Raw genomic sequence first — 15,890 nt, forward strand, 5'->3', positions numbered from 1 at the left:
ATCTGTGACATCAGGTGTTAACATGCATCCAACTTTTTTACCCTCTCATCCCGACAGCCCCTTCAAGGAAGGAGCTGAAGTGCTCCGTGCGAGAACAGAGCAGCCTATATGTAATGCTCTACCTCATAGAATTGACTGAAAAGGCAAAAACCTAGCAGCTATAAATCCCCTTGTATCCCCACAGTAGATGAAAAAACAGATTAGATGTCATACTTTCCCATAGGCAGTGCATTAACTAACTGGTAGGAAGCCATTACTGATTGCCATTGCGTCTATGCCCAAGACAAATTTAAGAGCGCAGGCCCTTAAGGCAAGCCCTGAGACTACAATATGGGATCCAGAAACTGAAATAAAACCCCATAACAAAACAAACCTCCCCAGGAACTGGACAGTCTGCAAACAAGGTCCCAGTACCTCGAGCTTAACAGGGAGGAACGCTTTCCTTGAGCAGCTACTGCTGGGTGCTTCTCCTCCCTGCTGTGAGGGCCACTGGCCTCATATTTCCCTGTTTCACATAAAGAAAGGAAATAATTTATGAGTAAGCACACTTTCCCAGCCACCATTTTAGTGCAGCTAACCCAGTTCCCCAAAGCACAGATACTGGAGATATGGCGCTACCACCCATATTTGGCCCACTGCAGCGGCCTCCCCCTTGTAGGCTTCCAAACACCTATCATAATAGATGTCCAAAATGCAAAATTAACATCCTATATCCCTTTCTAGTAAATGATATCATAAATCCAAGAGCAGCAGATGCTGAGGATGTGTTGCTGTCACCAATATGTTGGCTGCACTATAGCAGGTTTTCCAACACATATCTAAATAGATGAGCCAGTGCAACAGTTGCACGCTATATGTAATTCCAGGTAATGATATCAGAAGTCCTAACTAAAATGTAATTCCAGGTAATGATGTTTCGTTGTTGGTGCCACAATCCTCAGTAAAGGGGGGAAGAGTCTGCCTGGACCTTAAAAGGCAGCCCTATGTCAATAAGAATCTAAGATCCTGTAATTTCAGGGATCTCTATTAGGCAAATCGGGCTTTCCTCTTTATTCCTATTCCCCAATCAATATGATTACCATCTGCTAAACTTTCCATTCCTAACTAAATTCAGGTAAATGCCTCTTCTGTCTCAGAGTGAACAAATAGCCTGAAATTAACACTTGGAATGCAAAATGATCGCTCACTTAAGATACATCGATTTACACATTTTCTAGCAAACTGTTATCTCTGCCCTTATTATCATATAACTATGAAAGGCCCAAAGGCTAAAAAGGCTCACTAGGCCCCACCAATATACTAGTATGTAGTATAATAATCATATAATTAAGTACTTCAAACCTCATACATGCCCGGGCCTAGCAAGAAGTTGTACCTATGCCTGGGCCTAGCAAGAAGTCATAAGCCTCACGAAAGGGCTCTGCCATCACATCATTCCAACCCCCGGTAATAATATAATAAAGAACCAACCTGTGTATATCATCGGGGGGGCTAAGCTGGATAACCTGCGGGGGTGGGCAATCCTCCCCCTATGTCTGGGCCTAGCAAGAAGTCATAAGCCTCACAAAAGGGCTCTGCCATCACATCATGCATCCACCCTGTAATAATATAATAAAGAACCAACCTGTGTATATCATCAGGGGGTGCTAAGCTGAACCTGTTGGGGGGAGAGTGCTCAGAGGGAACTTAAACTAGAAGGATTAGATACAATTTCTTTTGTTCGTCCCTTTTATTCTGATTTATTTTTAATTTCCCTTTATGTGCATGAGTCTGTCTTTAACCAGTGTATTAGCATGACTATATTTAATTTTGTTTGTATATCCAGTATAGTCTCATTTATTTTTATACTTCCTGTGTCTTTCTTTTAACCAGCAGCAGCACTAATGTCGCGCTGCTCAATAAAAAGCCTCAATCAACCCCTCCACAACTGCTAGGTGGGGGGGTATCAGACGTGTTGCTGCTAGGCCCCGCTACGAGGCCCACTGGTCAGGCCCCTTTACAAGACCTGCCCCAGTCGCAGCCATGCCGCAACGCTACCACCCACAGCTGTTGGGGCTCCCAAAACCCCCTCTGGGGGTAACAAATTAGGCCTAATGGGCCCAACCAACACCGACTGTCCTGCAGCTTTCTCTGCTATGTCCCTTGTCATCCTCTCGTTGCTCGCTGAAAGAGGAGGTAGGAGGGGCGGCCTGGCCTTAAATAGGCCCATGGCCCCTCCCCTCCCTGCCGCACGTCACGCACACATAACACTGCGACACACGATGTTGCCCTTAACGAAGATGGCCGCGGCAGCATCGCTCCCTCCTCACAACTATGCCCTGCTTATCCATGCTGCGCAGGTCAGTGGGGCTTCATAAAGAAAAGCAACAGAACAGCACTTGCCGTCATCAGCAGTTTCTAGCCTAAATTGCTCCCAATTTATCATCAATGATTTACAGCCCCTTCTGGACAATGATACTTCTTTCCCATAGAAGTATGCATCGGATCTGTGTGTACTCTGAATTATGGAGTGACTTGAGGAAGGTTCTCAAGTTTCCAAACCGGATTGTGCTGCTGAGTTGGATCAGGGACACCCTAAGTTTCTGAGTTGCTTTGTGGCCTCGGGTGTTCAAAAACTTTCTTTCTTTCTTTCTTTCTTTCTTTCTTTCTTTCTTTCTTTCTTTCTTTCTTTCTTTCTTTCTTTCTTTCTTTCTTTCTTTCTCACCCAGATCTCAAAAGCAGAGGTGACGGTGGGGAATATTTCATTTTGACGGACAAGTCTAGCTTTTAACCACAGTGAATTATTTCCCCAGAGCACTCTAATCACAGTGACTTGTGGGAGGGATTAAAAACTGTGTTTTTCACATGGACCTATGCCTTTCCCATGTAAGTCAATGGAGAGTATCCTCAAAAATTCATGTGGAGGGCAGAAACCTATCCCTTGAGATAACAAGGTCCTTGTTGGTGTGTGTGTCATTTTTCCCATCCCAGTCTTTTCCTGGAATTTATGTTATTTTCCCAATATCCTGTTCCCCTATGCAAGTCAATGAAAAGATCTCTCTCACCTAGGGAGAAGAGCCTATATCCCCAAATATCCAGAAGGGCCCCTCCCAATAACAGGGTCCTTGCCAAGAGAATGCTATTTCCCCAAAATAAGTCTTTCCTGGGGATCTGTCATCTTTTCCCCATCAATCTTTCTCCCAGTTTCTCACTTTTCTAATGTTAAATTCAGTCTTCTACATTTCTGCAGCAATCTGCCATTTTTTTAAAAAAAAAATCCTAATGAAAATTCTCCACCATATTAGTGCAATTTTCTCCAAATAAACACATTGTTGTATGCAGTTTTGACAAAGGTACACTTTTTTGCAAGCCATTTTTCATTATATCATGTCTTTTTGCATGTTATTTTTCACTCATATATTCATTTTTATGCACACTTTTATGCGTTTTTGTAAATATTGTTTAGTTGGAGAACTGCATCCCAAAATTCAGATAAGTGCAAATTTCAAAGGATGGCTGTGTTTCAGTTCTCATATTGTTTCGGAAAGTGTGAATTTGATAAATTCTGCTTGAAATGCAAACTGAACCGAAATTCTCACCCATCCCTTGTTGCGGCTATTATGAAGGGGCCCTGCACTTCTGAATTTGCCCCACACTACTGCCTAACAGAGACACAAACCAAACTGTAGTAAACTCAAATGCTGAGTGTGTCTCCTTAGCTGTACAAGTTCTAAACAGACACTTGGAATGAAAAACATCAGATATAATGTGGAGAGTAAAAGCTTTCTAGTAAAAAATAGAGAAGAATTGTACTAATTGTAAAACAACAACAGGATAGTTTGTCTAGTAAAGGAGACAGTCCTTTTGACCAATTTCCTTGTACCAGTTTAGTGCTGAATGTTAAACTAATTGGACTGCTGCATCACAGCTCACCAAGAAGTTAAATTCTATCACACCTGTGTTTGAACTGAGATCTTAATTTTTTGTCCCACTGGAAGTGCTAATTAACTTAGCAGTACAGTAGGGCCCCGCTTTACAGCGCTTTGCTTTACAGCATTCCTCTAATACAGCGGTTGTCAATTGCAGAAAGGCCCTGCTCCTATGGCGCTTGTTCCGCTTTTACGGCAGTTTTTGCTCGTTGTGTGCCATTTTCGCGCGATGCGCACCATTATCTTCAATGTGTTCCGCTTTACAGGGGTTTTCGCTTTACAGCGGGGGTTCGGAACGTAACCTGCTGTATGAGTGGGGCCCTACTGTACTGTCATTCATGTTATCATCAGTTACTGCAGTTATGAATGGTGACAATGCTTATTTTGCCACCATTTAAGTTTTAATGTAATTGTTAGAGTTTCCCCCCTTGCATTTCAAGTCCATCTGATTATATTGTTTACATGTTTTTCTTTGCACTTGTGTGGTTATTACCTACTAATTTTATATTTGTTGGTTTCTTCTAACTTAAGTGTTCCTTTTTGTGTCCTGATATTATTATTTTTCCAGAGGGTTACTGTGATGTTAACTATCATCTCTTTGATTTTCCCATCAGAGAATTAGGTCTTATGAGCCTTTCCACCTCCCCTTTAGTTTCTTACTTCTGTAGTTACTGTTTCGCACAGAAGGTTCAGCTGGATTATAATGCTCTAAAAATAAAGTCATTTTGCAGATTGCACCAGATTTCTATTAGAAAGTATTTATTTATTTGAAAATGGAAATATTGTATTCTGCTGTTTCCCTTGATAGACTAAAGCTTGAAGTCTATAAAAGCCCAAAGGAGTGAAAGTCTATATGGAATAATACCTTAGGCTGGTGGTATATAAAAGAATCAGTGGCCCGTGGATAAGTTAAGCATTTGAACCTACAGCATGCTCCTCTTCACTATAATCACTGCTGAGTTTGTTTTGAACAAAAATACAGTAGAAGGAGAAGGAATAAAAAGGAAAATGGTTACAAAAGCTTGGCTGTGGTTCTGTTTTTCTGACAAAACAAAAAAGCACCTGGAATGCAATATAACAATATTGGATAGTTTGGGACAGCTGTCCAGTCTCCTGGCTGCAGTGGAAGGCAAAACAACCTCTGTAGCTACTGCCAATCTTACCTAAAGGAAAACTTCCAGGTTCCAAATAGGGCAATATGTCAAACCCATGAGGGGATTTAATCTGTCAGTTCATTTCAAGGGAAATTTAATTTTGCACACTGCCACAACTCCCCAAGTATCCTGACCCATGTGTTTAAGGTTCCTTTTCAATTAACTAGAAATTTATGTTGTAAATGTTAGAAATGTCTGGATTGTTGCTTAAAGCAGTGGGGTAAAATATACCATTCAGAATTAAGGCTGGAATCCTGGCTAGCAGTGGCACAGCTTGATGGTGTGGTACAGCCAGCTCGCAGGGTGGTGCAGCAAAGAGCCCTGGATTGTCAGTTGTCATCTCATAATGGCATCAGAGTCCATCCAGCTTTGCCTCCTCCCCACTCTCAAACACCCCATTTGGGGAGTTTCTGCGGGCTACTTCAGTAGTGATGCTGGTGGTACCTTCCATTCACCATTTGACTGAGCACAGTGGGGCATCCTTGTCAATGGTGGGGCTTCCCTTGTAGCACAGGCTGATGGAGCTGGGCAGCGCTGGATGGAGGGACCGCCTCTGGCATGGCAGATTGGGGGTCTGGATTGCTCTGTAAGAGCAGGGCCGGCGTTTGCAAACGCGGGGCCCGATTGGGAATCCCTCTCACTTGGGGTGTCTTTCCTGCTGGGGTTGTTGCTGCCCTCTCTCTCCCAGCCTCGGGGCTTTGCATAGCTCAGCCCCCAAAGCTGGGGCTGAGCGAAGGAATGCCAGACGGCTCCACCGGGCCAATATCTGCCTGTCCTGTCAGAAGCTCCAGAGAGCTGCCACTTGGCCGCATCCCTGTCTGGGCAGCAGCCGGCAGTCAGCATCACGGGCTGGATTTTTTTTTTGAGAGGGGTGCAGCCCCTGGCAGGGGGGGGTTTCTATTCCCAGGACATCCATCCCAGAGGCAAGTGGTGCAGCGCCCAGGTCTGTAAGGCACAGAGCAGCAGTAGCAGCACCACCACCTGCACGCACGCCCTTCCCCACTCACTTGAGGCTGAACTAGTTCTTCATGCCAGGCATGCTGCCACCTCTTCCTACCTCTCCGTCTCCCTGTACTTCCACCCGGATAGATCTGCTCGGAGAGATGCTGCAACAGCCTCCTGGCACACATGAATGCGTCTGCATCAGCTCAGGGATCCTCCTCTCGCTGTTTTCCCCCTCCCCCAACTAAAGAAATGAAGAGCTCCAGGTTGGGGGAAAGCAGAGAGACACACAGTGAGAAGCCTGCCTTAAGAAGGACAGGGGAAGTCGCCCACCCCCAGCAAATCACCCCCCCAAAAAACCCTCTGCCCCTGGGAGGAGAATGGGTCGGCACCACCCAGGCAACTGGGCTTCCAGGCAGAAGGCGAGGGTTCTTCCACGTGGGGACCACTCCTCTCTCCCCCCTCTTCCTCTTCCTCCCCCTGCATCTCCTGCCCTGCAGTGACACTCCAGTCTCCCACGGTGAGAGCATGTGAAAGGAAGGGGAAGGGGGGAAGAGAGGAGCAGCTGCATGTGGGGGTGGAGGGCCCCAGATCCAGCTCTGGTGCAATTCCCCCACAAGCATGGCCCCCCACTAAGCCTTTAAGGTGCAATTCCCCCACGAGCGTGGGGCCCCTGCTAAGCACGGGGCCCGATTGGGCCCAATCGGTCCATTCGGTATTTTGTCGGCCTTGTGTAAGAGGGTTTGTGTGTGTGTGTGTGTGTGTGAGAGAGAGAGAGAGAGAGAGAGACTGCATTTATGTCTATTCAGCAAAAAATATAATTGGCATTTTTTAAAGAGGAGTGATGAAATCACCTTGTTAGCAATGTATAAAACCAATTGGGTGCGTAGCATAATATCCAATAGCTCTCAAGGAACTAAGGGTGCTGCAGCTGTTTGTCTGAGCAGATCTCATTTTGTTTTGCCATCTGTAAAATGCCAATGCCAATTATCTACCTCATGGGAATGTTGGGACGACAAATGAGATTGTGAAGTCCTTTGTACACTAAAATGTGTCCCCTCTAAGACACTTCTGACTCTGAGGATGACAATTCTAAGTGGATTGGTGATACAGTGGGCAAACAGATTTGGTCAGATCATGAGTTAATGTCCTACTGGTATAGTGCTGAGTTTTGGAAATGCAGCATTTTGAATAGGAATAGGAAAGAAAGATCACAGAAATGTTTTAAACTGGCGTGTATTATTCATAATGAGTGACAACAGGAAAGAGTTGTTTGTCTTTTTAGCTGCAAGTAGAAACTATAGCAAAGTTTAACTCTCCCCCTCTTTCATTGAACAACCACATTGGTGTTTTAATGGATTGCTATACCTATCCAAACACTTCTAGTATTTTTGGGGCTGCTTCCCATCAGCTATTTTATGAGGGCAGAGGGACAGAAAGCAAATCCCTTCCTGCAATCTGCTTTGCCCCCTTTATTATTATTATTATTTATTGAATTTATTAGTCGCCCATCTGGCTGGCTGTCCAGCCACTCTGGGTGACGTATAAAATAGGCATACAATACCTAGACATTAAAAATCTAAAAACAATGAAGATAAAATCTAGCCAACCCCAAAAGCCTGCCTGAAGAGCCGGGTCTTCAAGGCCTGGCGGAAACTCATCATGGAAGGGGCATGGCGGAGATCATTTGGGAGGGAGTTCCACAGGGTGGGGGCCACAACTGAAAAAGCCCTCTCTCTAGTCCTTACCAGTTTGGCTGTTTTGACTGATGGGATGGAGAGAAGGTCTTTTGAGGCTGATCTTGTTGGGTGGCATAGCTGATGATGATGGAGGCGCTCCTTTAGATAGACTGGGCCGAAACCGTATAGGAATTTAAAGGTCAAAACCAACACCTTGAATTGGGCCCGGTAAGCAACTGGTAACCAGTGCAACTCTTTTAGCACTGGAGTGATATGATCTTGCCGGCGGCTGCCTTTAATCAGGCGTGCCACCCCGTTCTGTACCAGTTGCAGCTTCTGGACCGTTTTCAAGGGTAGCCCCACGTAGAGCGCATTACAGTAGTCTAGGCGAGAGGAGACCAGGGCATGTACCACCAATGGGAGCACATGATTGGGAAGGTAGAGGCGTAGCCTCCATATCAGATGGAGTTGATACAGCGCTGCCCGGCTCACATCCGAAACCTGAGCTTCCATGGACAGTTGGGAGTCAAGAATGACCCCGAGGTACGGACCTGGTCTTTCAGGGGCAGTTGTACCCCATTGAGCATGAGGTCCAAATCCCCTAACCTTCCCTTGTCTCCCATGAACAGTACCTCAAAGCTCAGAAGGCTATATGTCACTGCACATCTTGGCTTGGCCTAACCTGCATCATGGGAAGTTTTACTGGGCAGAACACTGCACATATCCATTGCACTGAAGCTTAAAATGTTCAGGATAGGGGACTGGGATGTGGTGGTTGTGGTCTGTGGGCACCAGTTCTGAACTGTTTATTATTTATTTATTTATTTTAAAATGTCAAAATGTATTTTTTTTAAAGGCGTGACCAGAGTCATTTTCTTAGGGTACTGAAGGAACTCACAAGAACTAGCAATTCTTGACTTCCGGGAAGGGTGACTTCGCCTGTGCCTGCCTTTGAGACGAGCTCTCGTCTCAGAGGAAGCTTTTTCAGTTTTAAAATCAGTCAGAACGTTTTTTTTGACTGGTAAAGATTTTCTCCCAGGCAGGGAGAAACGTAGAGATTAACCACAAAAGCCTGTGTTTGTTGGGAGGACTGGATTTCATTAGTTTATGAGAGAAGGTTCAGCCAGCAGTGCCGGACGGATTTCCAAACAAGCTCTAACTGATTAAGCGACACATTTATCTTTTCTTTAAAGGAAAACGGATTTTAACAGGCAAGCATCCTTCTTTCTATTTTTATCATCTGGTTTAAATTGTTGCAGCAAAAAGAGATTTGTCAATGAATCAGCTATAAAGAATCCCTGGGTGAGTTATAACTCTTCTCTTTCATTCACGAAATTAAGGAGGAAAGAAATTGAAAAAGCTTATCTTTGTTATTATTGCAAAAAGCTGGCCGGGAATTGTGCATTTTAAAGATACAAACGGATGAGGGATTTCTATTCCGAGGAGAAAATAAATAAATAAATCTGATTTATGAACTTTGGAGTATTATATGTCTGGGACTATTTTTTTTGGTCTATTTCATTTTGACGAATCTGCTTGTTCACGATGCCACTAACTGTTTTGATGCTGTGAACTAAATTTGTTTTGCATTCCTGAACATATAAGAGATAAGGCAGGCTGTGCTGTCTACACTGTGATGTCATCAGGCTTGGAATATTAACCCAATTGTTGCTGGAATAAGAAGTGGTTTGTTTTTCTTCGTGGTTTTAAGAATGGCAATCAAGAAAGTGGCTGAGATCCTGGAAGTAATTATGTTTCAGAAAATAATGGATGAGATTGAGATAACGAAACAAACCCTGAGACAGGGTAGACAGGAGATGAAAATTGAATTTGACAAAATAAAGCAGGAGCTTAAAGAAATAGGGGATCTTGTGAGAGAGGAGGTTGATGAGATCAGAGATACAACTCGACAAGCATTAGAAGATGAAAAAAGAAAAATTAAAGGGAAGATGCAAGCCCTGGAGATTGGAACAAATGTAGAACTGGAAAAAGACTTGGAGTTTATGGATATTAGAGATAAAATTTACTGTTTGGAATTCAACGTTGTCTCTGAAGAAATTAATGAAGATATTAGAGATAAAGTTATCAATGTCTTAGATAAATTTCTGGACTGGAATGATGTGATGGAGCTTGACATAGAAAAAATCTATGGAATTAATTACAGATATGTGACAATGGAAAAACTCTCAAGAGATGTGCCAGTGCATTTCGTAAAAAAGAAGAACAGAGATATGACTTTACAACAATATTTCAGCAACACATTCAGAATTGATGGCAAGGAAATATTTGTGATAAAGGAAATTCCCATCAGACTCTTATTATATGACTATGGCTATGACAGCAAGATTATTATGGGATATTGATAATGGAAGAATGGCTACTGAAATTACTGGACTTAACAGGATTATTGAAGATGGAAGATGGAATTAACATTGATAATGGAAGAATGGCTATTGAAATTATTGGACCTAACAGATTTGATGAGATGGATTAATCGACATGTTTATTTGGAGAAAAATTGATAGATATATTTCTCAAGGAATTGAAACCTCTCTTTGACTTTTTGTGGAAAGAATAAAGTAATGTTTATGAGATTTGATGATTAATTAAGATAACTACTGGAGGAAAGTGATTTTGTAATATAATTTAAGAGACAGGTTTGTTATATATTGTAGACCTATAACTGATCTGCGACAAATCGGAAGTCAACATTTTATTTTATTGTTTAATTATTTTTGTTTTGTTTTGTTTTGTTTTGTTTTTGAAAATTTGAATAAAAATTAATGATTAAAAAAAAAGAGCTAGCAGTTCTTTTATTGGTTGAACAAAGTGACGCCTCTGGTTTTAACTTGTTTGTTGGCATTTTCTTGTTTGCTGCTCCGTATCTCTCTACAGCATTAGTCTAGAGCTATGCTTATACATTTCAAACTTTCAGACTGGCTCATTCAGCCCATCTCATTTTTAAAGGGGTGGTGGTCACTTGCAGCATGTCAGGTGAGACTGTCTTTCTCCAGTACAGTACTGAGAAGAATGAGGAGAAATTTTTATTTTCGTCTTGCAGAAAATTGCAGCCATTGAGAGATTTAAAGAAGTTTTAACTTAATTGGTTTTAATGGTCAGTTTAGTTAGTAGTAGATGGGACTGTTTCATAACCCAGATGGCTACATAGTTATTAAGTGCTTACTGTTCTGGACTTATGCTGCTTCAAAGAATGCTTCTAAATACCAGTATGAAACACAGAAATAATCAAATATACCTTGGGAAATGTGAATATCTGCAAGTTGCTGATCCACAGGTAGTAGCAATCCTTCTAAGACCTTCTTTTCCATTGTTATTCCACTATGTTTAAAAGGAATAGGGTTCTTTATGTATATAGCTACAGGGATAATTATGTAGACAATGTTGGGTGATATCTCAGAAGGCAGAATGCAATAGAGTGTGCACCTGTGAAACTGTGTTGGAGCGCCTGAGATCCTTAATCTTAACTTCTTTTTCTCTGAAAAGACTTTATAATATTTTCCTGATAAAGCAATACCTCCTCACAGTTGGATTCCTGTCTTCCCAAAGCAATAGCCTTAATATACATGCTATGAAGAACATAGTTGACACATGGTGCCCTGAGCTACCTTCAGCATGGCACGGCATTCAGTATTGCTGGCATAAACTCAAGAAGAGCAGATTGTTCATTTCACCTTAACACATCCAGCATTTTTGCATAATAAACAGCACAATTGAAGTGTAACTGACTTTCTTCTTACAGTTAACAAGAACCCCCCTCCCCACATACACATCTTTTGACTCTGCAATCCAAAATCAGCCTGGGTGAATCCAGATATTAATCATTTGCTAAATCAAACTTAGCTGAAGTTTAGAATGTTCTCTCATACTGAAGTAAAGACAGTTTAAGAACATTCTCCTGATGCCCCTGTTTGCACAGGTTTGATATATAACTGTAGATGTGGTTTACATGTCATGGATATTCTAACTTCATGAGGACCTGAAACATAGATCAGTGACTGTTAAGTAACACTTGTGCATTTCCAGCTGTTTTCCTAATTAGTAATCCATGTTAAGAACAGAAGTGGAAATGTAAACAAATGAAAGGATTTGGGGGGGGATTCCATTCACATGTGTGACTTTGGTTGCCAATAGAAACTAGCACTCTCTAAGATGAACCAAATTTATAAGGGGAAGCTGCTGGTGATTCCCTTTGAGGTATGTCTCACCACAACATTTGTGTCATTTTGCTGGAAGGTGAAGAAGGACCTCTTTGGCAGCTTTTGGGGAGGAGTGAGGTGTATTGATCAACTGAATTTCTGTTGCAACTGGTGGTTTTACTTTTTAACTGAAATCTGTATTTTGTTTTACATTTTTAATTTGTTTGTTTGGACAGTGCTGGTTCTCTTTCTTATTTATGTGTTGATCTCATGCATGTAATTTTTCTTCTGTTTTTCCTACTTGCCTGTTGCTGTCTTGTCTCCCATATTGTGTAATTTCTTCAGGAAAGATAAAGCAGTGCCCCACTGTGATTGGTCCATGAATGCTGCTTATAATACAGATACGGTATGTAACATTGAATATTCCAGGTACCAGAAAAGAATAAAGTTTTAGAAAGTTGTTTCTAGAAAATTCATGTCAGTTTTTGCAGTGTCTGATGAACAATGAAGCAGCTTAAAAAAACAAAACTGTTTGGCACTCCATTTAATAAAATGGATACAATAATTCCTAAAACTAGTTCCCTTTGGAGGCATGTTGGTGAGAGAATTGGAAAGACCCACAGCAATTGCAGTTGGACCTAGAAATGTGGGTTCAGTTCCCAGCACAATCGTATTATAGAGAGATCTTCCCTTGTGGTGTTTTTGAAGTTGGTAATTAACTGCTTTGAAATATGAATTTGCCCAGCTCATAATACTCAGATGCATTATACATCAAATGTAATTTCCCTCAGATGTTCTTCTACAGCTCAGAATTTAAAATTTAAAATGAGGTTCTGTACATGTGCAGGATATACTTCTATTTTAAGACTGCAATCCTATACTCACTTACCTGGGAGTAAACCCAGTTGAATTCAGTGGGACTTACTTCTGAGAAGACATGTACAGGTTTGCACTGCATGCCTCCCCTCTCCACCCCAAATGCTAATCATAGCTGAGGCACCATTTAGGGAGCAGGGATGGAAAAAATCCCAGTAATTTCTTTAATTTCTCTAATTTGCACTAAACAGTTTTTTGGGAAGAACGTTTTGGGCTCCACCATAATAAGCTTAAGAAAGAGACTTGGGGACGGTTAACAGAGCCTATAAAAAGCCTTTGCACATCCAGAGTGGAGAGCTTCCCAATGCTTGACTCCTTGTGCCCCAGGAATTTTCATGGGCTTGCATACAATTCCTTTTTGAGGATGTCTAAGCCCCTCCCCCCTCCAGTAGTGGTTCCTTCATTGTGAAACTCCTATGCCCATGGACAGGGCCGGTCCTAAAGGGCGGCCAGGTTGGGCACTGGCCCAAGGGCCCTGGAGCTACAGGAGCCCCTGAGGGGCCCTCTGCTCCCCTTCCGTGATCCGCGCCCCCCCACTTACCTGTCAGCCGGCTTTTTAGCATTGCCCTTAATGAAGATGGTGGCCGCAGCTTCCCTAAGGTACTGAAGCCACTGCCGCCATCTTAGTTGATGGCAGAAATGTGCACGCATAGCACGTACATGTGCCATCAACAAAGATGGCGGTGAAGGCTTCATTTCCCTTAGGGAAACCGCGGCCGCCATCTTCATTAAGGGCAATGGTAAAGACTACAGCTAGGGAGGCCGTGGGGTGGCACGGGGAGGGTGCGCGTGTGCACACCCACCCACCTACCAGGGGGCCAGGGCAAGCTGATGCCCAAGGGCCCCCACATGCCTGGAGCCGGCCCTGCCCATGGAGTTCACCAAGTCTACTGTTTTCCTTGTTTTCAGGGGGCTTGAAGAAACTTTTTGTTTTGTGGCTTTACAGGAGCTGGCAGTTGCTGACAGGGATGGTTTGATACCTTTTCTGTTCTTTTAAAATGTTTTGTTTTGCTTTGTTGTGTTTTGACTGAAATGAGATATTTCAGTGGTTTTAAATTAACTATTTTATTGTATTTTCTTATATTATATATGCCGCTTTGGTGATTCTTTTGAATTGAAAGGTGGGGTAAAAATTAAATGCAATAACCAAGATTTTTAAACAATCACGTCAGATGCATGCAGCTCATAAATTCACAAAGGATAAACCTACACCGATGCCCACCCCTATACAAACTATTAGGTAATATACCTATAATTTCTGTTCTTTCCTGAAGACCAGCTACATCAGTTTGGCAGTAGATGAGTTAACCTTCTTAATGCTGCATGTGTAGGCAGCTCAGTTAGACTGCAGTGGGCAATGAAGCAGCAGAAATCAGTTTGCAGTAGTGACCTAAGAAAGGCTATTTTTAGTAATAAAATAGGTCAGGGGATGCACGGTAGTACAGACTGATAAATGAACTATCTTGCCCCTCCTCTCAAGTGGTTTGTTTCCTTTTATAACAGGGCAGCTCTGAAGTGGAGAAAACAGATTAAGTAACATCATGTGATCAGGGTTTTAATTTTTCATTGTGAAACCATCATTGGGAAAGCACTGTGGTTTCTTTGTCAAGCGTGGAACAAAACAGAAGCTTGGTCAATCCTTGCTTTGGGATTTCATGGAGTAAAAACAATAGAATTCTGGTTGCTGTGGCACCATTTTTTTAAAGCTATGTGAAGCACCAATTTAAATGGTGTGCAATGCATATGGCAAGCAGATCTCAATATTCATTGTAGTATGTGGTTTGCTGTGTTTCTTTTATTCTCTTTGGACTGTGAAGGCTGGATTCCTTTTTACAGCATGTGAGAAAATAAAGATAGATTTGTTTGGTTACTTGTATGGCACTTTCAGCTTCCTATTGATTGTACTTTCATTACTGTATACTAAAGCCTCCTTTTTAAATCTAATGCACTCGAATATCTTACACATTGGTTACACATGCATTTTGACCAGTATCAGAAGCTTGGGTCATCTTATGGTAAAGATAAGCATTTAAGAGATTGCTTTACAATTGACAAGCCCTAGCAGGCTGTCTGAAAACCTGTATTGTTACTGGGCTCCCATCTCTCTTCTTCCTGGAAAATGACCTATGAATGTACTTTTAAAGTGGTTAATTAAGGCTGATAGTCAAAATAACATCAGGAGCAGGATTTTGGAACACGAAGGAATCGCATATCAGTGAGGACCATGAGATTTGGTTTTGGTTGACTGGTATGTGGAATTAGCTTTCAGATGCAAAAGTGACTTTATGTGCTTGACTTACATTTACTTTTTCTGCACGATGTTGCATATGTACAAGTCTCATTGAAATTGGCTAGACTTTTTGGGCAACTGATGGAAGCCAATCATAGTCAGCTAGTTTTGACAATCGTCTAACACCTTTTCAAATGTCATTTGCCCTTGAAACCCTATTTTGGGAAGGAAGAATCTGGATATATAGAATTGTCTTAATACAGCTTAAATAATGAGCCAAATCTGCCAAATAATTAACACCAAGAACTTTGCTACAAGCCTAATTAACTATCAAGCTAATTTTCTAAGCATAGAAGACTTAATACATCTGCCAAAATCATGCCAGCCAGATCTAGCTATTTACTACCAAGCTAATTTTGTAAGCTTAGAAGACATAATACATCTGACAAGATCATGCCAGCCAGATCAGTGGACTGGCCTGTTTAAAAACATGCCAGCTTCTCTAGCCTAAGGAGGTCAAGCAAATGATTTGACTAGTATTGGTTACAACTTTGACTCTCCACCTTTATGGATCTGATGCATATTATTATAGGCAGGTAAGATATGCAAAATGTTCTTTTTAAACCATTTTGACACTATTTGATAATTAGTCATCCCCCTTTGTGTCTCAGCACTAGCAATATATTTTAAGTAAAGGATTTGCTCTCTTTGAGAACCAATGAGAAATTAGGGTTTCAGTCAGGTTGAAACTGATCCTATTTATGGTGTTATGGAGGTTGAGCCGAAGAAAATTGTCTTTAAAGGAGCATTTTTATGCCCCTCATTAATAAATGCTTTCCTGTGTCACTAAAAGAGAACATATTGCCCTTCAACACACCCTGAAGAGCTCTTTACATGGGTTGAGAAAAGCAAACTGCCAGCTTGGTTTACTATAAATATAGTCA

General features: G+C 41.9%; 1 protein-coding gene across 6 annotated transcripts in view; it reads left to right on the plus strand.

Annotated features, from left to right (window-relative positions):
* SERGEF (secretion regulating guanine nucleotide exchange factor) overlaps nt 1–15,890 on the plus strand; it is a 143,619-nt gene that overhangs the window by 95,325 nt on the left and 32,404 nt on the right. For 3 of the 6 annotated variants that reach the window (XM_061610225.1, XM_061610228.1, XM_061610226.1), the window contains exon 11: nt 12,186–12,246. The exons of 2 other annotated variants lie outside the window; for them this stretch is intronic. In XM_061610225.1, coding sequence (XP_061466209.1) covers nt 12,186–12,223 — 38 coding nt within the window. In that variant the 3' untranslated portion in view covers nt 12,224–12,246. Of the gene's footprint in view, nt 1–12,185; nt 12,247–14,219; nt 14,391–15,890 lie in introns of those variants that run through there. One more of the 6 variants, XM_061610227.1, reaches the window with a different exon arrangement.

Source organism: Rhineura floridana, chromosome 2, assembly GCF_030035675.1.
Source record: "Rhineura floridana isolate rRhiFlo1 chromosome 2, rRhiFlo1.hap2, whole genome shotgun sequence".
Classification (NCBI taxonomy): domain Eukaryota; kingdom Metazoa; phylum Chordata; class Lepidosauria; order Squamata; family Rhineuridae; genus Rhineura; species Rhineura floridana.